At 44.9% G+C, this 21,385-nt stretch overlaps 1 protein-coding gene across 1 annotated transcript in view; it reads left to right on the top strand.

The window, feature by feature from the left end:
- Positions 1–1,084: 1,084 nt before the first annotated feature.
- The window catches only part of LOC115129144 (A disintegrin and metalloproteinase with thrombospondin motifs 2-like), a 248,543-nt gene continuing 228,242 nt past the window's right edge, over positions 1,085–21,385 (top strand). The window contains exons 1-2 of the mRNA XM_065018518.1: positions 1,085–1,325; positions 4,535–4,977. Coding sequence (XP_064874590.1) covers positions 1,241–1,325; positions 4,535–4,977 — 528 coding nt within the window. The 5' untranslated portion in view covers positions 1,085–1,240. The remainder of the gene's footprint in view (positions 1,326–4,534; positions 4,978–21,385) is intronic.

Genomic DNA, 21,385 nt, shown 5'->3' with positions numbered 1-21,385 from the left:
GGACACGTCTGGCACTGCAGGATTTGAGTCCCTGGCGGCGTAGTGTGTTACTGATGGTAGACTTTGTTACTTTGGTCCCAGCTCTCTGCAGGTCATTCACTAGGTCCCCCCATGTGGTTCTGTGATTTTTGCTCACTGTTCTTGTGATCTTGCGTGGAGCCCCAGATCGAGGGAGATTATCAGTGGTCTTGTATGTCTTCCATTTCCTAATAATTGCTCCCACAGTTGATTTCTTCAAACCAAGCTGCTCACCTATTGCAGATTCAGTCTTCCCAGCCTGGTGCAGGGCTACAATTTTGCTTCTGGTGTCCTTTGACAGCTTTTTGGTCTTGGCCATAGTGGAGTTTGGAGTGTGACTGTTTGAGGTTGTGGACAGGTGTCTTTTATCCTAATAACAAGTTCAAACAGGTGCCATTAATACAGGTAACAAGTGGCGGACAGAGAAGCCTCTTAAAGAAGAAGTTACAGGTCTGTGAGATCCAGAAATCTTGCTTGTTTGTAGGTAACCAAATACTTATTTTCCACCATAATTTGCAAATAAATTCATAAAAAATCATACAATGTGATTTTCTGGATTTTTGTGTACCTATGATGAAAATTACAGGCCTCTCTCATCTTTTTAAGTGGAAGAACTTGCACAATTGGTGGCTGACTAAATGCTTTTTTCCCCCCACTGTATTTGACTGCACTGGGCCTTTAAAGTTACAATACGAAATGTTCTCCATTATTTACTATTTTGGGGTGGACAGGGAGAGGTTGCTAATTTTCTCTGATTTTCCTGTGATTTATTTGAGCTGTCATGAACTGTCAAACAGTTGCAGCACACCCAATGTTTTCAGAACTATCCTCATATTTCCTCGCGCATTCCTGCGTGCACAACACATCGAGAGAAATGTGTGGGCGCACATGTATGTGGAGTCGGGGAGTTGTCAGAGTGCAGAGGCAAGGAGCGAGCGAGACAGAGAGAGGGAGAGAGATAGAGAGGGAGGGGAGAGAGGGAGAGAGATAGAGAGAAGGGGAGGGAGGGAGAGAGAGGGAGAGGGGAGGGAGGGAGGGAGAGAGAGAGTGTGAGTTAGAAAGGGAGAGAGAGAGAGGGAGGGAGCGTTCTCTCCGGGTGCACTTGGCAGTTAGTTGCGGGCTGCTGTGCTGTTGCTGTCGTGGCGGTGTGGCTAGTCGCGGGGAACTTTAGCACACTGGAGCCCGAAGTCCCACTCTCTCACCTGCGCAGTTTGGAGCTGCCATGGGTCTCGCGCCTGGATTTACAATCTTAATCATTCTGCCGGCCTTTCTTCACACGAGCGGCCTGTATATCGCCAGTAGCGTAGGTAGGTAAATGTGCGACTTATGTTTACAATATTTTGCTGTTTCCATACGCCGGGGGTCAATTGGGTAGGCGCAACCTTCTGTGCGCACTGTGCGCCCAACAGCGTAGCCTAGGCTATAGTCGAGTTATATACATACCCTAAAGCATCCATTTTCAACTTAATAGATGGATGAAGGTTCCCGATACATTTCCCAGAGAATCGTCTCTGTGCTGTGGCATAAGGGCAGGCAGTGTTGTGAAGTGTGCGTTTCTCTCTCCTCTCCTCATCCCGGTGGTGACGCGGAAGCGCGGTTCAGGTTTTCGGACAGTCAGGGCAGGATAATTCACTTTGGCTTTGTAAAGGATGCAAGGTTTGTTTGCCATGGAGTAACCGTATCTGATTAGGTGGAGATCGCTGCTATCGATTTGGTCACAGGCCAGAAAGATAGGATGTTATTGATTATAAATGAACATAATTCCGTTACATTTGAGAATAATAATAATAATAATAATAATAAACATAGCAGAATAATATAATTGCACAGTGTTTTACAGACAACTTTTTTTATTTAGTGTTTATGGGGAAAACATAGCTTTATTGAAACTGTTATTATAGGATCAGTCTGATGAGATCTTGAAGGAATCAGGTGCCTGGTACCTCTCCCTCACCCAGGTACCTCTCCCTCACCCAGGTACCTCTCCCTCACCCAGGTACCTCTCCCTCACCCAGGTACCTCTCCCTCACCCAGGTACCTCTCCCTCACCCAGGGCTCTTCCTAGCTTTTGGGGGGCCCTAAGCCATATTTGTTGGACTGGTGCAGATTTTTAAAAAAAAATCAGTTTTAAAACAAATTGCATGCGATTCTACTCATTTTTCCATGGGGCAGATTGAACTTTGCCATTTTAAAGCTAATTTCATGGAGTTCGAAACATTTTGACATGGAATGGAAAAAACATTTAGCAGTTTTAAAGCAAATTTCCTGTAATTCTACATATTTTGCCATGACTCATGCCATGTTAATATGATATATGAGTGAGAGTGACTAACAAAATCAGTGGGGCCCCTTGAGCATGGCAGTTAACCCCCAACAACTGCTCCCCAGGCGCCCTGCCGATGACGTGGATGTCGATTAAGGCAGCCCCCTGCACCTCTCTGATTCAGAAGGGTTGGGTTAAATGCGGAAGATACATTTCAGTTGAATGAATTCCCCTTTCCCGTAGAGGTCAGGGTCTGGGCACGTGCCTTGTGTGCCCGGTCAGTATTTCAGCCATGATTGCTACAAGGTTTAGATAGCTGGCTAAACTACCTTACCTAGCAATCTATACAATGTTAGCTGACATGGGCTAATTGAGTGACTGTTAGTCACTGACATAAGAAAAGGAAAACTGCTGATGCACAACCAAATTTTGAAATTTCACACTGTGTATTCTACTATCCTAACTAACAGGAAGTTGAGACCTTGACTGGCTTCCTGAAAAAAGAGGTGCCCCTTGCGGCTGCAAGGCCCAAGCGGCAATATATGTACCTATAAACATCACTGTTCTCAACTGCTTATTCTCACAACTGTTAGATGACAATGTCCATTATAGACACTCATTATGCCTATAGTGATGAAAACACCATATTTATTATCTGTGTAAAGATATCCATTTCAGATATGAATAATAATATTGAGTGATATTGAGAAGGACAGTCGGAGGGTTAGTGTCACACTGATATGATCTAGTGTTGTGACTGTGAGTTGTGATATGTGGGCGAGGTGCTGCTTTCTGTCACTAGTGGTCCCGGAGGGAGCATCTCTCTCTCTCTCTCTCTCTCTCTCTCTCTCCCTCTCTCTCTCTCTCTGTCTCTCTCTCGCACATCTAAAAGCCGCCTCAGAGGGAGGTGTCACTGTCAGTGCCACAGTTTTAGGGCGATGTGTCGCCAAGAAAACGGCCTGTAATGCTTAGAGACCTGGTTATGGGGAAGTAGTAATGACGCAATAGGCTAATATAACTTTTATATGAATTAGGCTGCATGCTTACTTAGAAATATGTTGCATGTCTCCCCAAGGCTTGAGAGGACAACATGAATTTTGCACAACTTGGTGCGTTGATCAGAATAGATAATGATGATGAGGATGACAATACATGATGTTACACTATAAGGCCTATATCTATCTTACCACTGGAATCCTTTAAAACAATTATAATGAATTAGTTTGCCCTGTGTTTTATGCTCTCTAGGCTAATCTCCTTGTGTTGTTGTCTCCTTGTGTGTCCACGAGGCGTTGTTATTAAGCCAACCTAGTGTTTCTTTACTCAACTGCATGCTATGGAAGTCAGCTCCATGGGAACCATGGCAGGCGGTGAGAAAACATTATTCAGCGTGTGAGAGTCGCAATTAGCACCTTGATCTTCTGCTGCTCTCTCTGTTGTCTCTGTGCTGCTGTGTGTGAGGAGAGGACTGAGAAGGAGAGAGACGCACACGCACCCAACACACTGCCACTCTTCTGCTGCTCTCTCTGTTGTCTCTGTGCTGCTGTGTGTGAGGAGAGGACTGAGAAGGAGAGAGACGCACACGCACCCAACACACTGCCACTGCTGAGGCTGCCGTTTCCATGCGCGCAGCCCTGCAAGATGTGGGGTCACATCTGGGTTCAGAGGTGTGTGTGTGTGTGTGTGTGTGTGTGTGTGTGTGTGTGTGTGTGTTGGATAGGCTTATTTGATTGAAATCCATGCAGATTTTCTCAGTGATCTAGAAGTGATGCAATTAAGATGACCTTCTCTCTTTCCATCTCTCTCTCTCTTTCCCTTTCTCTCGCTGTCATTCTCTAATATACCCCCTTACCTCCCCTTTCCCTCTTTCTCTCGCTGTCATTCTCTAATATACTCCCTTACCTCCCCTTTCCCTCTTTCTCTTTCTGTCATTCTCTAATATACTCCCTTACCTCCCCTTTCCCTCTCTCTCTCTCTCTCTCTCTCTCTCTCTTATGTTGTCATTCTCTAATATACCCCCTTAACTCCCCTTTCCCCCTCTCTCTCGCTGTCATTCTCTAATATACCCCCTTACCTTCCATTTCCTTCTTTTTCTCTTCTCTAATTCTCTCATTCCTCCCCTTCATATCCTCTTTTCTCCTTCTCTCTCCCTCTGCATTCTTCTCTCACCTCTCATCTCACCTCCTGTTTCTCCCATTCACCTCTCTCCTCCCTTCCTGTCTTCTCCCGTCCTCTCTCTCACCCCCTATTCAGACTCCCTGCAGCATGTCCTGGGGGAGTATGGACTGGTGAGGCCCGTGAGCGTGGACGCAGACGGCCACTTCTTGTCCCACGCTGTGTCAGCCGGCCTGGTGGGTGCGGGGCAGTCCCGTAGGCGCTGGAGGAGAGAGGCTGGAGAGAACGGGGGAGAAGGAGAAAGAGGTGAAGAAAAAGAGGGAATGTACGAGGAGGAGGACGGTGGGCCCCGACACAGACAGCTGTATTACAACGTCACCGTCTTTGGCCGGGAATTCCACCTGCGTCTGCGTCACAACGCGCGACTGGTGGCCCCCGGAGCCAAGATGGAGTGGCATGACGATGACGACGGCAACGGGACAGCCACGCGCTCCGAGCCACTGCAGGGAGACTGTTTATATGTGGGTGATGTCACAGACACGCCCGGAACCACCGTAGCCATCAGCAACTGTGACGGCCTGGTGAGTTTTGGTTGTTTCGGTTACTGTAGAGTCAATGCAATCCACTGAACACATTATGACTGCTCTCCAATGGGAACATTTCCTGTTTCTCAGCACTGTTACATGCTGTACTAGGGTTGTCCTTCTTTCTGCTCCTCTTTTCTACCCTGTACTAGGGTTGTCCTTCTTTCTGCTCCTCTTTTCTACCCTGCACTAGGGTTGTCCTTCTTTCTGCTCCTCTTTTCTACCCTGACTAGGGTTGTCCTTCTTTCTGCTCCTCTTTTCTACCCTGTACTAGGGTTGTACTTCTTTCTGCTCCTCTTTTCTACCCTGACTAGGGTTGTCCTTCTTTCTGCTCCTCTTTTCTACCCTGACTAGGGTTGTCCTTCTTTCTGCTCCTCTTTTCTACCCTGTACTAGGGTTGTCCTTCTTCCTGCTCCTCTTTTCTACCCTGTCTAGGGTTGTTCTTCTTTCTGCTCCTCTTTTCTACCCTGTACTAGGGTTGTCCTTCTTCCTGCTCCTCTTTTCTACCCTGACTAGGGTTGTCCTTCTTTCTGCTCCTCTTTTCTACCCTGACTAGGGTTGTCCTTCTTCCTGCTCCTCTTTTCTACCCTGTACTAGGGTTGTCCTTCTTTCTGCTCCTCTTTTCTACCCTGACTAGGGTTGTCCTTCTTCCTGCTCCTCTTTTCTACCCTGTACTAGGGTTGTCCTTCTTTCTGCTCCTCTTTTCTACCCTGACTAGGGTTGTCCTTCTTTCTGCTCCTCTTTTCTACCCTGTACTAGGGTTGTCCTTCTTTCTGCTCCTCTTTTCTACCCTGTACTAGGGTTGTCCTTCTTTCTGCTCCTCTTTTCTACCCTGCACTAGGGTTGTTCTTCTTCCTGCTCCTCTTTTCTACCCTGACTAGGGTTGTCCTTCTTTCTGCTCCTCTTTTCTACCCTGACTAGGGTTGTCCTTCTTCCTGCTCCTCTTTTCTACCCTGACTAGGGTTGTCCTTCTTCCTGCTCCTCTTTTCTACCCTGTACTAGGGTTGTCCTTCTTCCTGCTCCTCTTTTCTACCCTGTACAGTATTTGCTGATTGGTGGAGCTTGGTCAAGCTCTGTAGTTTATGAACATTTAGCTCATTTGACTGGATGAGATGTGCTGGTGACGTTTCTGTTTTGTAAATCTGTTATGGATTGTGCCAAGACGTTGCTCTTAAGGCGTCTCACCATTCAATGGCCTGTACAGCATGTGGAGTGAGGTTATCAGTCACCAATCCTATCCCCTTCTTTAGAATGTGTGTGTGTGTGTGTGTGTGTGTGTGTGTGTGTGTGTGTGTGTGTGTGTGTGTGTGTGTGTGCGCGCATGTGTCAACGACTGCAAGACAGCGAGAGCAATCATGTCCGAGTTTCCATAGGAACGCCCAGTGCAGTTAATAAACCAATAAGAAAGAGAGTACCAATCCTCTCTGCCAATGACAGCTAGTTTCCAGCTTTCCCCTCCCCACTCAGACCATTATACAGACAGTCCTAGCAAAATTCTTGCTTTAAAAATTGCTCTTGCTAAGAAGCTATTTTTGTTTCTTTAAAACCATTTTGACTGAAAACAATCACAGTAAGGTAATTCATTGTTACCCAGAAATGATTTGATTTTGAGATAAAAATGGCTGCATTGGACCTTTAAGAAGAGAAATTGTAGAAATAGGCAGTTAACTAGTGACGACCCCTTGACTTCTCTCTGGTAACTGAACCATGTTAGGTAGGTACTGTATTTCGGAAAATTAATCAACTGAATTATGTGTTTGGAGGGAGGGAGGGAGGGAGGGAGGGAGGGAGAGAGAGACTGTGATCAGGTCTTGTTGAGGAGATGCAGGAGACTCCTGTACACTGTTGGCTGGGAAGGTGGAAGAGAATTGGTTTCACCTTTAAATAAAGTTCAGTACAGAAATCCTAACCTAGCCTCTTGGAATATTTTATGCATGAGTGTGTGTGGTTATAAACCTCTGCCCTGCTAATGGCTTTCCCCCTGGTCTAGCATACTCGGTCAAAGCTACAGAGGCTGTTGTTTGACGAGTGTGTGTTTTGTGTGTGTGTGTGTGTGTGTGTGTGTTATTCTCTGCTCTCCTCTATGCATTAGAGAGATTACATTTAGAACTGGTTATCATGGGATCTCTTTTGGGCCCAAATCTTCACTAGTCTACATCTCTTTAGGGCCCAGAACTTCACTACACTACATCTCTATTAGGCCCATATCTTCACTACTCTACATCTCTATTGGGCCCAGATCTTTACTACTCTACATCTCAATTGGGCCCAGATCTTTACTACTCTACATCTCTATTGGGCCCAGATCTTTACTTCTCTACATCTCTATTAGGCCCATATCTTCACTACTCTACATCTATATTGGTCCCAGACCTTCACTACTCTACATCTCTATTGGGCCCAGATCTTCACTACTCTACATCTCTGCAATCAGACAGACAGACAGGCGGACGGACAGACAGAAAAACAGAGAGACAGACAGAGAAGCCTGGATGTCCCTGCAGCCCTGAGTAGAACTGTGTAATAGACACTCAGAAAGGCTCAGTGATAGAATAGACATACAGTGCATTCGGAAAGTATTCAGACCCCATGGCTTTTTCCACATTTTGTTTCGTTACAGCCTTATTCTAAAATGGATTAAATAAAAAAATGTCCTCAGCAATCTGGGATGGGCGGATGTTAGACCTATCATTATCCCTGCTATAGCTCAGCAACAGGTGGGAGAACACCTGGCCAGCGGAGACATGTATTACACACGCACCTGGTCACAGCTGGGAAGCTAGCAGCCCACATGGTCACACAGCACTCCAACTTATGGCAGATACATGCATGGTGAATACAGACTTCAGAACGAGCCAGACAAACCTCACCAGGCATAGAGAAGTGATCCGCGATGTAGGGTGATCAGAGAGCGTTTCCCTCTCTTTCATCTGTTCTCTTTATCCCCCCTTTCACTCCCCCCTCCATCTCTTTTTTATCTCGATCTACCCTCTCTCTCTCTCCCTATCCCCCCTTCTCTCTCCCCTCTTTCTCGCTCCCTGTCTTTCCCACAGCCACCAGCGGTAGAGACAGGTTGGATAGCTTTTCTAATGATGCTATTAAAAGTGCCGGGGGAAGGAGGGGGAGGAGGAGGAGGAAGAGAGAGAGAGAGATTGGTCCTTTAGCAGGTGGTCGTGTCTGTTTTCTAGCAGTGTTCTATCACCTAGGGTGAACGGTGTTGCACTCTCTCTCCTTCCTATGGTGGATGAACTGGAGAAACAGCATAGTTTGTCTATATTTGGTTGTCCCTGTGCTGTAATGTATGTAGATTGTTGAACGATAAGTTAGAGACGGCCTTTAGGTGTCGCGTTTTGTAGCCCCTAGGTGTGTGCATGTGTCTGTCTGTCTGTCCCGATCTGTGTTATTAATGCACAGCATGAGCTGGGAGAAACTTGTCTATTTTTGTATTTGCGTTGAAAACAGGCTTTCATAACCACCTCGGAATCCAGACACAAACGGAAACACCAAAGGCATTTACAGGTGTTGCAAAAGGATTGTTCTAGATCCGATTGGATTTGCCAAGGTCCCCAACAATGGAATTTTTCATTTTGTGATGTTACTCTTGGATGCGCTACGTATTGTGGGTACACATCCATTTAAATGCTTTTCCACCAGGCTATTCAATTTAAATACGATGTCACTATCTGTCTATAAATACCACCTGCCAGGCCATAATGGTAAATAATAATTTGTTCTTAACCTGCCTGCTAAAATATAGGTTAAATAAACATAATAAATATGTAAATGGTGTCTGAGTCTATTCTTTATTAAGTTCCACAGTCCTTGTTGCTGTGTAACAGAGTCATTCCTCACGAAACCGAGGAAAAACAAGACTATGATTTTGGGGATTTTCACAAAATGTAATCCATAGAATAGGCCTTTGGAGCAAGGATTGTTGACATATATTGGACATTTGTATCTAGGAGCATAATTGAGAAATAATTCCTCAAAGTTGGCATATCTATGCCATTTTAGCCTTACCCAGGCCTCCTTTAAGACTCCATAATATTTCATCCATAATGTTTCATCCAAAGCCAAAATGTGTGTAATATGTGTAATTGATCACTTGCTCTGTAATATGATTACTAATTAGATTTTTTAAAATTAAATACATGAATTTATTCATAATGAAAAATGTAAACATTAATATTGAAATAATTTAGCAAATGTTTTTTATTGTTGAATATAATATACTCTATGGGCATATCAACGTTCCAGAGTGGGATCTCTTCTAGTTTTAAAGTTATGGCCTATTTTATATAGATTAACGTCGTTCTCAATGTTACCAATCACAGTCCCCCTTTCACTTGTATCATGGCACATCCTGCAAATCACCAGCAGAGGGCGACCATTTTGAATCCATTTTCACATTCACTCTCTTGGTAACACTTACAAATTGGATCATAACTCTAAAAGTAGCAGAGATCCCACTCTGATATGCCCGTACAATATATAATGTTATGTTCAAAATATATTGAAATGTTCAACAAGCTCTTACAGTCTCAGTAAAGAATTAGACTTTCATCAATGTTTCTCAAATGTCACATTTTGAAGTTGTTGCAAATGTCACATTTCAAAGTCTTTAAGATAAAATTTAGGCCTTAACTCTGAATTTGTAAAGTTAGGGTTTAATCATTAACTCTGAATTCTTAAGGTTAGGCATGAACTCAGAATGGTTAGGGTAAGGGTTAATGTTTGGGATACGTTTAAAACAAAAATATCAGAAATTATCACTGGCAGTGGTGGAAAAAGTACCCAATTGTCATACTTGAGTAAAAGTATAGATAGAAAGTTACTCAAGTAAAAGTGAAAGTCAGCCAGTAAAATAGTACTTGAGTAAAAGTCTAAAATGATTTGGTTTTAAATATAATTAAGTATCAAAATTAAATGTAATTGCTAAAATATACTTAAGTAGCAAATGTAAAAGTATAAATAATTTAAAATATATTATATTAATGCAAAGCAGAAGGGACCATTTTCTTGTTTTTAAAATGTATGGATAGCCAGGGGCACACTCCAACATATTATTAACGGAAGATGCATTTGTGTTTAGTGAGTCCAGAGGAGGTAGGGATGACCACGTGTTCTCTTGAAACATCCGTGAATGTTCCTGTCCTGCTAAGCTAAGCATTCAAAATATAATGAATATAATATCATATAATATCAAATATAATATCAAATAAAATATAATATAATAATTTGGTTGTCAGGGAAAATGTATGGAGTATAAAGTACAATATATTCTTTAGGAATGTAATGAAGGTAAAGTTGTCAAAAATGTAAATAGTAAAGTACAGATACCCCCAAATATTACTTAATGTAGTACTTTAAAGTATTTGTACACTACTGATCACTGGATTCAAACATGCAACCATAGAAACCAGAGGCAGATGCTTACACTCATCAATCACTCCTGTCCACAACATCCTAGAAAATCGTAGTCTACTTGAAGGTAACAGTGCTCACTGTTGCCCCTAGTGGCCAGTTTCCACATAATCTCCCAACGTCAAATACTGACTTGTATCATGGGTGACCTGCCTGAAAAAAAAATCCAAATCAAACATTTTATGTATATATTTTTTTAGCAAAGTATTACTCATATTACAGAGAAAGCTCTATAGCTTCATATGACATCTATGTTTGCTTATTATTACTCAATGATGCTTTTAGAGACAAATGTTAAATATATGTGAACAATCCTTCCTCCAAAATTATTACATTTTGTGAAAATCCTCCAAATCATGGTATTTTTTTGTTTTGGTTTCATGAAGAATCTCAACGGAGAGATAGTCTACAGATACTGTACTGTTCAGTCTTTCCATCCCACCCCAGTATCACATGTCAGCAGAGGACTTAATCATGCCAGTTTACAGCCCAGCCAGTCACATCAGGCAGGCGTGGCAGTGTTTAGGCTGGGACCTGATGATCACAATAATAGACTCACACCAAGTGCCAATGACACGTCCATTTACCCCAGACAGCCCCGTAACTGTCATTACATCTACATTATAGAGCCATAGAAAACCATTCAGCCAGGCCAGGTAGTGGTGCGGCGTGTGGGGCTTGGGCCTCTATAGGCCTCTACGGTGTGTGTTTCATTCACACACACAGCGAGGGTCAGGCGATAAGCAGCTCTCCATTGTAATCAGCTCAAATTGAAATGATGACATAAATTACAGAGCAACACTACAGCTGTTATTGACCCCGGTTGTCCCGGAGTGGCGGAAAGAGAAGAGAGAGATGGGGCTGAGGGGCTGCAGGGAGAGCCGGGTGTGGGAGCGTAAAGGCTGACTGGGTATGAATGAGAAAGAGAAGAGAGAGATGGGGCTGAGGGGCTGTAGGGAGAGCCGGGTGTGGGAGCGTAAAGGCTTACTGGGTATGAATGAGAAAGAGAAGAGAGAGATGGGGCTGAGGGGCTGTAGGGAGAGCCGGGTGTGGGAGCGTAAAGGCTGACTGGGTATGAATGAGAAAGAGAAGAGAGAGATGGGGCTGAGGGGCTGTAGGGAGAGCCGGGTGTGGGAGCGTAAAGGCTGACTGGGTATGAATGAGAAAGAGAAGAGAGAGATGGGGCTGAGGGGTTGTAGGGAGAGCCGGGTGTGGGAGCGTAAAGGCTGACTGGGTATGAATGAGAAAGAGAAGAGAGAGATGGGGCTGAGGGGCTGTAGGGAGAGCCGGGTGTGGGAGCGTAAAGGCTGACTGGGTATGAATGAGAAAGAGAAGAGAGAGATGGGGCTGAGGGGCTGTAGGGAGAGCCGGGTGTGGGAGCGTGAAGGCTGACTGGGTATGAATGAGAAAGAGAAGAGAGAGATGGGGCTGAGGGGCTGTAGGGACAGCCGGGTGTGGGAGCGTAAAGGCTGACTGGGTATGAATGAGAAAGAGAAGAGAGAGATGGGGCTGAGGGGCTGTAGGGAGAGCCGGGTGTGGGAGCGTAAAGGCTGACTGGGTATGAATGAGAAAGAGAAGAGAGAGATGGGGCTGAGGGGCTGTAGGGAGAGCCGGGTGTGGCAGCGCAAAGGCTGACTGGGTATGAATGAGAAAGAGAATGAGAGAGATGGGGCTGAGGGGCTGCAGGGAGAGCCGGGTGTGGGAGCGTAAAGGCTGACTGGGTATGAATGAGAAAGAGAATGAGAGAGAGACTGACTCCACCATGCAGCGTAGCCCACTCAGACACTCAAACACACAATTACTCAATCTAGGGCTATTATCAGGCAGTCAGTGGTAGGAACACTCTGACAGCGGTACGCTACTGTTGCGGTACAAAGCTCAGAGCACAGCAGAGCAGAGCATGCTTTTACCACAGCTGTGATTGCAGTCTGCCTCTTATTCACTGCACTTAACCAGCCCCCCTGTTTTCCTCTCTCTCCCTCTAGCGATCTTTCTCTCTCTCTCTCTCTCTCTCTCTCTCTCTCTCTCTCTCTCTCCCTCTAGCGATCTCTCTCTCTCTCTCTCTCTCCCTCTCTCTCTCTCTCTCTCCCTCTAGCGATCTCTCTCTCTCTCTCTCTCTCTCCCTCTCTCTCTCTCTCTCTCCCTCTAGCGATCTTTCTCTCTCTCTCTCTCTCTCTCTCTCTCTCTCTCTCTCTCCCTCTAGCGATCTCTCTCTCTCTCTCTCTCTCTCTCTCTCACTCCCTCTAGCGATCTTTCTCTCTCTCTCTCTCTCTCTCTCTCCCTCTAGCAATCTTTCTCTCTCTCTCTCTCTCTCTCTCTCTCTCCCTCTAGCGATCTTTCTCTCTCTCTCTCTCTCTCTCTCTCTCTCTCCCTCTAGCGATCTTTCTCTCTCTCTCTCTCTCTCTCTCTAAATCAAATCAAATCAAATGTTATTTGTCACATACACATGGTTAGCAGATGTTAATGCGAGTGTAGCGAAATGCTTGTGCTTCTAGTTCCTACAATGCAGTAATAACCAACAAGTAATCTAACTAACAATTCCAAACTACTGTCTTATACACAGTGTAAGGGGATAAAGAATATGTACATAAAGATATATGAATGAGTGATGGTACAGAGCAGCATAGGCACGATACAGTAGATGGTATCGAGTACAGTATATACATATGAGATGAGTATGTAAACAAAGTGGCATAGTTAAAGTGGCTAGTGATACATGTATTACATAAGGATGCAGTAGATGATATAGAGTACAGTATATACGTGTACATATGAGATGAATAATGTAGGGTATGTAAACATTATATTAGGTAGCATTGTTTAAAGTGGCTAGTGATATATTTTACATCATTTCCCATCAATTCCCATTATTAAAGTGGCTGGAGTTGAGTCAGTGTGTTGGCAGCAGCCACTCAATGTTAGTGGTGGCTGTTTAACAGTCTGATGGCCTTGAGATAGAAGCTGTTTTTCAGTCTCTCGGTCCCAGCTTTGATGCACCTGTACTGACCTCGCCTTCTGGATGATAACGGGGTGAAGAGGCAGTGGCTCGGGTGGTTGTTGTCCTTGATGATCTTTATGGCGTTCCTGTAACATCGGGTGGTGTAGGTGTCCTGGAGGGCAGGTAGTTTGCCCCCGGTGATACGTTGTGCAGACCTCACTACCCTCTGGAGAGCCTTACGGTTGTGGGCGGAGCAGTTGCCGTACCAGGCGGTGATACAGCCCGCCAGGATGCTCTCGATTGTGCATCTGTAGAAGTTTGTGCTTTTGGTGACAAGCCAAATTTCTTCAGCCTCCTGAGGTTGAAGAGGCGCTGCTGCGCCTTCTTCACGATGCTGTCTGTGTGAGTGGACCAATTCAGTTTGTCTGTGATGTGTATGCCGAGGAACTTAAAACTTACTACCCTCTCCACTACTGTTCCATCGATGTGGATAGGGGGGTGTTCCCTCTGCTGTTTCCTGAAGTCCACAATCATCTCCTTCGTTTTGTTGACGTTGAGTGTGAGGTTATTTTCCTGACACCACACTCCGAGGTCCCCCCCTATCCTCCCTGTAGGCCGTCTGGTCGTTGTTGGTAATCAAGCCTACCACTGTTGTGTCGTCCGCAAACTTGATGATTGAGTTGGAGGCGTGCGTGGCCACGCAGTCGTGGGTGAACAGGGAGTACAGGAGAGGGCTCAGAACGCACCCTTGTGGGGCCCCAGTGTTGAGGATCAGCGGGGTGGAGATGTTGGCGATCTCTCTCTCTCTCTCTCTCTCTCTTGCTCGAACTTTCTCTCTCTCTCTCTCTCTCTCTCTCTCTCTCTCTCTCGCGATCTTTCTCTCTCTCTCTCTCTCTCTCTCTCTCTCTCTCTCTCTCGCTCTGGCTCTCTCTCGCTCTGTGTCAGGGATTTCCTCCTCTTCTTCCGAAGAGGAGAGGCGAAAAGGATCAGAGGACCAATATGCGGCGTGTCCATGGTTCTTTTTAATACGTAAAGGTACACATGAACAACTGACTACAAAAACAAGAAATGTGAAAAACCCCAAACAGTCCTATCTGGTGCAGACACAGAGACAGGAACAATCACCCACAAACAAACAGTGCAACCCAGGCTACCTAAGTTTGATTCTCAATCAGAGACAACTAATGACACCTGCCTCTGATTGAGAACCATACTAGGCCGAAACATAGAAATCCCAAATCATAGAAAATCAAACATAGACTGCCCACCCAACTCATGCCCTGACCATACTAAATAAATACAAAACAAAGGAAATAAAGGTCAGAACGTGACAGTAACCCCCCAAGGTGCGGACTCCGGCCGCAAAACCTTAACCTATAGCGGAGGGTCTGGGTGGGCGTCTGTCCGCGGTGGCGGCTCTGGCGCTGGACGCGGACCCCACTTCACTATTGTCTTAGTCCGCCTTATTGTCCGCCTCTGTGGCTTTCTAACCATGGCCACCCTTCTCAATGACCCCACTGGACAGAGGGGCAGCTCGGGACAGAGGGCGGAAGCTCTGGACAGAGGGGCAGAAGCTCTGGACAGAGGGGCAGAAGATCTGGACAGAGGGGCAGAAGCTCTGGACAGAGGGGCAGCTCGGGACAGAGGGGCAGGGGCTCTGGCGCCTCTGGGCTGAGGGGCTCTGGCGCCTCAGACTCCGGCAGCAGCGCCGGACAGGCGGGAGACTCCAGCAGCAGCGCCGGACAGGCGGGAGACTCCGGCAGCAGCGCCGGACAGGCGGGAGACTCCGGCAGGAGCGCCGGACAGGCGGGAGACTCCGGCAGCAGCGCCGGACAGGCGGGAGACTCCGGCAGCAGCGCCGGACAGACAGGACCACCTGCAGGGAGGAGACAGAGAGACAGCCTGGTGCGTGGGGCTGCCACAGGAACCACCAGGCTGAGGAGAACTTCAGGAGGCTTGGTGTTAGCAGGAGGCACCTGAAGGACCGGGCTGTGGGGGAGCACTGGAGCTCTGGTGCGCAACCTTGGCACCACTTCCCCACTTCTCTCGCTCTCTCTCTCTCTCTCTCGTTCTCTCGCTCGCTCTCTTCCATTAAAAAACTCCTCGCAATACTAGGAGAATCTGAGTACAGATACATTTTCCCCCAAAGAAAATGTGTCCGTGATGTCACAATGAGGACAGTGGAATGTCACAATGAGGTTAGGCTTGGGCAGTATCCAGATTGTCATACCTTCATACCAAATTGTCATCCCGGGATATTTGTTAATAACAGCACTAAGCCTCTGTAATCCAAAGGTTAGCATTGCTAACAAGTACATGTAAAGTCTCATAGCAAATACTAGCTAAATGCTAACACTGCGAACATTTTATACAGAATCTGAAAAATAATTTGTAACTCATAAAGTTATACAAGGATCATCAAGGCAACTGATTTTGTATGTGTGATATCTAGTTCCGGTGGCATGCATTGAAACACTTTCTTTTGCAAATTACTAATGAAATAGCAGACTTATTTCTTAAAACTTGTCAATACTAAACATCATATTAAGCTTTGGGACGTTCATTGTGTGACAAGAAATAACTAGCAGGTCTATTAAGCTCCAGCATCTTGAATTTGTCCATTCACAGTTCAGCTGTGGGAACATGGCGTCTTGCAACATCAGACAACAGAAAGAGCAGGCCGCTACTATCCGAGAGATTGTTTGTGACGAGATTACCTCTGCCCCCAACTTGCAATTAAAATCGGTAAATTAATCATTGGCAGTGCTCACTAATGAAGTGGATACCTATTCAACTAAAGTGGAAAGTCTGAAGAAGACAACCAATGCCACAGAGGGGTGACTTCAAGACCTGGGAATAGTGTGAGCTAAATTAGAAAGGATAATCAACTCCTAAAAGAGAAAAACAGAATCACTCAGTAATCATTCCTGTACGTTCAATGTGTGGGTCACAGGACTTGAAACTGGTGTGGAAGCGGGCATCCCAACTTCTTTCATGAGCAATCTTTTCTATGAACTGTTCGTGCAGGAGAAGCTGGGTCCCATGCCTGATTAACATAGATCACCGCACGGGTTCATTCTGAAATAGCTTTCATTGTATGATTGTATGAATCCACAGCTTTCAGATGGGGCTTCATCCACCAGGCAAGAATGATCTTGACCTTCCAGAACCAAACACTCATGTTTCCACTGCAAGGTAGCTCAAGACTTCATTGAGAAGCACATCACACCCAACACACAAGGGGACAAGCCGACAGATGGAACACCCATGTGTGTCTCATTATTCAGGTATGCTATCCATGCACAATCATGCAGCCTAGCCACTAGTGGAAAAGTTCCCAATTGTCACACTTGAGGAAAAGTACATTGAAAATTGAAAATGTCTCAAGTAAAAGTGAAAGTCATCCATTAAAATACTACTTGAGTAAAAGTCTAAAAGTTTCTGGTTTTAAATGTACTTAAATGCCTTGCAAAGAAGGACACCAATTAGTAGATAGGTTAAAAAAAAGCAGACATTGAATATCTCTTTGAGCATGGTGAAGTCATTACAGTTTTTCTCAACTGCTAAAACACTAAAACCCATTGGCTGAACAAAGTTCTCAGTTGCCTGGACTCATTTAGCTAATTATGCAGTCTGTTGGCAATACCTTAAACCATTTCACATGGTAAAACACCATTTGCAGATCTCACTTAGACTTTTCAGCAAAACTCTAAACACATTCTCATTCTCAAAACACATTCTGCACTCTAATGCACATGTCATCCATACTGGTAAACAAAAGTGGCAACAATCAAATACAAATAGAGAACATGTTATTGATTGAACACAACCACTCAAAATTGATTTCACCTGTTTCAAATGATGCGACACAACCAATATAAGCCAGTTCAGAGAGCAAACAGGTTGTTGAAGGTGGGAAGGAGAAAGTCTGAGAATGGATACTGTAGTACAGTGCATTGTAGACTGTATACTGTACAATGGACAAATTGTATGGCCCTGAACATTGTGCTTTCCATTTATTAACAGTACTGACTGCTCAATAGATTTTGACTGGTTGCAGGTTCATATCAACAAAGAACTCCTCTGCTCTCATCCTTCTAGACCTATCGGCTGCCTTCGATACTGTGAACCATCAGATCCTCCTCTCCACCCTCTCCGAGTTGGGCATCTCCGGCGCGGCCCACGCTTGGATTGCATCCTACCTGACAGGTCGCTCCTACCAGGTGGCGTGGCGAGAATCCGTCTCCTCACCACGTGCTCTCACCACTGGTGTCCCCCAGGGCTCTGTTCTAGGCCCTCTCCTATTCTCGCTATACACCAAGTCACTTGGCTCTGTCATAACCTCACATGGTCTCTCCTATCATTGCTATGCAGACGACACACAATTCATCTTCTCCTTTCCCCCTTCTGATGACCAGGTGGCGAATCGCATCTCTGCATGTCTGGCAGACATATCAGTGTGGATGACGGATCACCACCCCAAGCTGAACCTCGGCAAGACGGAGCTGCTCTTCCTCCCGGGGAAGGACTGCCCGTTCCATGATCTCGCCATCACGGTTGACAACTCCATTGTGTCCTCCTCCCAGAGCGCTAAGAACCTTGGCGTGATCCTGTACAACACCCTGTCGTTCTCAACTAACATCAAGGCGGTGGCCCGTTCCTGTAGGTTCATGCTCTACAACATCCTCAGAGTACGACCCTGCCTCACACAGGAAGCGGCGCAGGTCCTAATCCAGGCACTTGTCATCTCCCGTCTGGATTACTGCAACTCGCTGTTGGCTGGGCTCCCTGCCTGAGCCATTAAACCCCTACAACTCATCCAGAACGCCGCAGCCCGTCTGGTGTTCAACCTTCCCAAGTTCTCTCACGTCACCCCGCTCCTCCGCTCTCTCCACTGGCTTCCAGTTGAAGCTCGCATCCGCTACAAGACCATGGTGCTTGCCTACGGAGCTGTGAGGGGAACGGCACCTCAGTACCTCCAGGCTCTGATCAGGCCCTACACCCAAACAAGGGCACTGCGTTCATCCACCTCTGGCCTGCTCGCCTCCCTACCACTGAGGAAGTACAGTTCCCGCTCAGCCCAGTCAAAACTCTTCGCTGCTCTGGCCCCCCAATGGTGGAACAAACTCCCTCACGACGCCAGGACAGCGGAGTCAATCACCACCTTCCGGAGACACCTGAAACCCCACCTCTTTAAGGAATACCTAGGATAGGATAAAGTAATCCTTCTCCCCCCCTTAAAAGATTTAGATGCACTATTGTAAAGTGGCTGTTCCACTGGATGTCATAAGGTGAATGCACCAATTTGTAAGTCGCTCTGGATAAGAGCGTCTGCTAAATGACTTAAATGTAATGTAAATGTAATTACAGTATCACAGAGACAAAGGACAGGTTTGTGAGATGCAGGGTACAGTACTGTAAAAATAGGGGTACAAGGAGGAGGAAGAACAAAAAACAAAATTGCAAAGAGCAAAGCAGAGTAGTAATTTCGGATCAATTTTGAGCTACTATGATAGAACATGTTTTCATTCATCAAAAGACAATGACGGAAAAATATGAATATTTTTTTAGATTAAAAATGTACTTCTCCCTGAGAATTGTATGTTTTGAACAATGTGTTTTCTATTTTTCGGTGTATTGTTTACTGACTGCTTGAGAGTGTATATCATTTTGATCACTTTGTTTATGATTTGAGAGCAGTGTTTGATTTTGAACACAGGTAAAACTGTTTTGAGGCGAATTTTTAATTTTGCAAGAGGAGTCAGAGGTTATGTAAATAGTGCTTGAAGATGAGGTTTTGTGTTGAATTTTTTCAGTAAATGGAGCAAGGTTTCAGAAATTGTGTTTTAGCAATTGAGAAAAACTGTAATTACAATTTGGATGGTGGATCAAAAATACAGGTGTCCTTCCTAACTCAGTTGCCAGAGAGGAAGGAAACCACTCAGGAATTTCACCATGAGGACAATGGTGGCTTTAAAACAGTTTAACGGCTGTGATAGGAGAAAACTCAGGATGGATCAACAACATTGTAGTTACTCCACAATACCAACCTAAATGACAGAGTGAAAAGAAGGAAGCCTGTACCGAATAAAAATAGTCCAAAACATGCATCCTGTTTGCAACAAGTCACTAAAGAAAAACTGTAAGAAATGTGTCAAAGAAATGAAATTGATGTCCTGAATACAAAGCATTGCTTCTGGTGCAAATCCAACACAACACATCACTGAGTACCACTCTTCATATTTTCAAGCATGGTGATGGCTGCATCTTGTTAGGGGTATGCTTTTAATCGACAAGGACTAGGGAGTTTCTTTAGAATAAAAATAAATGGAAAAAGCTAATCACAGGCAAAATCCTTGAGGAAACCTGCTTCAGTCTGCTTTTCAACAGACACTGGGAGACAAATTCATCTTTCAGCAGGACAATAACCTAAAACACAAAAACAAATATACACTGGAGTTGCTTACCAAGACAACATTGAAGGTTCAAGAGTGGCCTAGTTTTGACTTAAATCAACTGGAAATCTATGGCAAGACTTGAAAATGGTTGTCATGCAATGATCAACAACCAACTTGGAATGCAGATGACCTGGTGTTCACAAACACCCGACCTCAACCCAAATGAGATGGTTTGGTATGAGTTGGACCGCAGAGTGAAGGAAAAGCAGCCAACAAGTGCTTAGCATATGTGGGAACTCCTTCAAGACTGTTGGAAAAGCATTCCAGGTGAAGCTGGTTGTGAGAATGCCAAGAGTGTGCAAAGCTGTCAGCTGGCAAAGGGTGGCTACTTTGAAGAATAAGAACTATATTTAGATTTGTTTATAACTTTTTTGGTTAATACATGATTCCATGTGTTATTTCATAGTTTTGTTGCCTAAATGTAGTAAAACTACATATAAATCCTTGAATAAGTAGGTGTGTCCCAACTATTGACTGGTACTGTATATATAACAGCACTTACATTTGACCGGGACAGCTCTAGCATGGCAGAAATGTGATGAACTGACTTGTTGGAAAGATGCCATTCTATTACGGTGCCACATTGAAAGTCACTGACCTCTTTAGAGTGCCACATATTGTTGTATATATAGTGTATATACCTATTTTAATATTTTTTTACTTTCTTTGCTTTCAGGCCTACGGGAAGGGTTGGTATGGCGAGAGTTTTCTCTGGTCGCCGGGAAGCAACCTTGTAATGTATTTTTCGTTATGTGTCAGACCGCAAGACTGGCTGTCGCCATTGGCTTCAACTAATGGATGTTAATAAAATCATGAAAAAAAAATGTCTGGGGACTACCAGTAAGCGTCATAATAAAAAATAATGTGACAGGTGAAATGAAGAATGCAATCTTCTTTCTCCTAACGTATTACACAAATTGAATGCAGGTATTTACTATTGATATTTATAAAATAAACTTCAAAGAAATAGTTTAAACGGTATTGACGGTATTGAAAAACCATCTTGTGGCTATTTCTAAATAACTAGGTATATGGTATATACAGTATACCGCCCAAGCCTAAAGGAGGTCAGTGGAATTTATCTGTGATGTCACAATGAGGTTAGTCGAATGTATGAGGTCAGCTGTTCGTCTGGCTGTCTGGCTGTCTGGCTGTGTGCTGTTTCCACCAACTTCACCATCTCTTCTCTGGACGCAGTGTTAGCTGATTTTACCTCAGAGCTGAGGATCAGGTGTCTTTGTACTCCCAAACCATCTGTAGTCTGGAGTTTTCCCAGAGCCCTGTGTGTACTGGTGTGTTTGTAATCTTCACAAACAAAATACATAAGAGTGGGAGGGAGGGATGGAGAGAGGGAGAGAGAGAGAGAGAGAGCAGAAGAAAGACAGGGATTCTATGTACCCAACCAGAGCATCAACAACAACAACAACAATACCATTACCGGCACCACCTGCTCAGAGTCAGACCACAGTCAGACAGGAAGGAAGGATTCAAGTGGTGTCCCTGATCAGCATATATAAACTCTGGTATTTCCTATCTCTTTCTCATTGATCAACAGTGCACAGCTTAACCACTAGTATCTCTATAG

This window comes from Oncorhynchus nerka, linkage group LG5 (genome assembly GCF_034236695.1).
Source record: "Oncorhynchus nerka isolate Pitt River linkage group LG5, Oner_Uvic_2.0, whole genome shotgun sequence".
Classification (NCBI taxonomy): Eukaryota; Metazoa; Chordata; class Actinopteri; order Salmoniformes; family Salmonidae; genus Oncorhynchus; species Oncorhynchus nerka.
The sequence above is the reverse complement of the archived record's forward strand: the minus strand, read 5'-3'. Positions and strand labels throughout refer to the sequence as shown.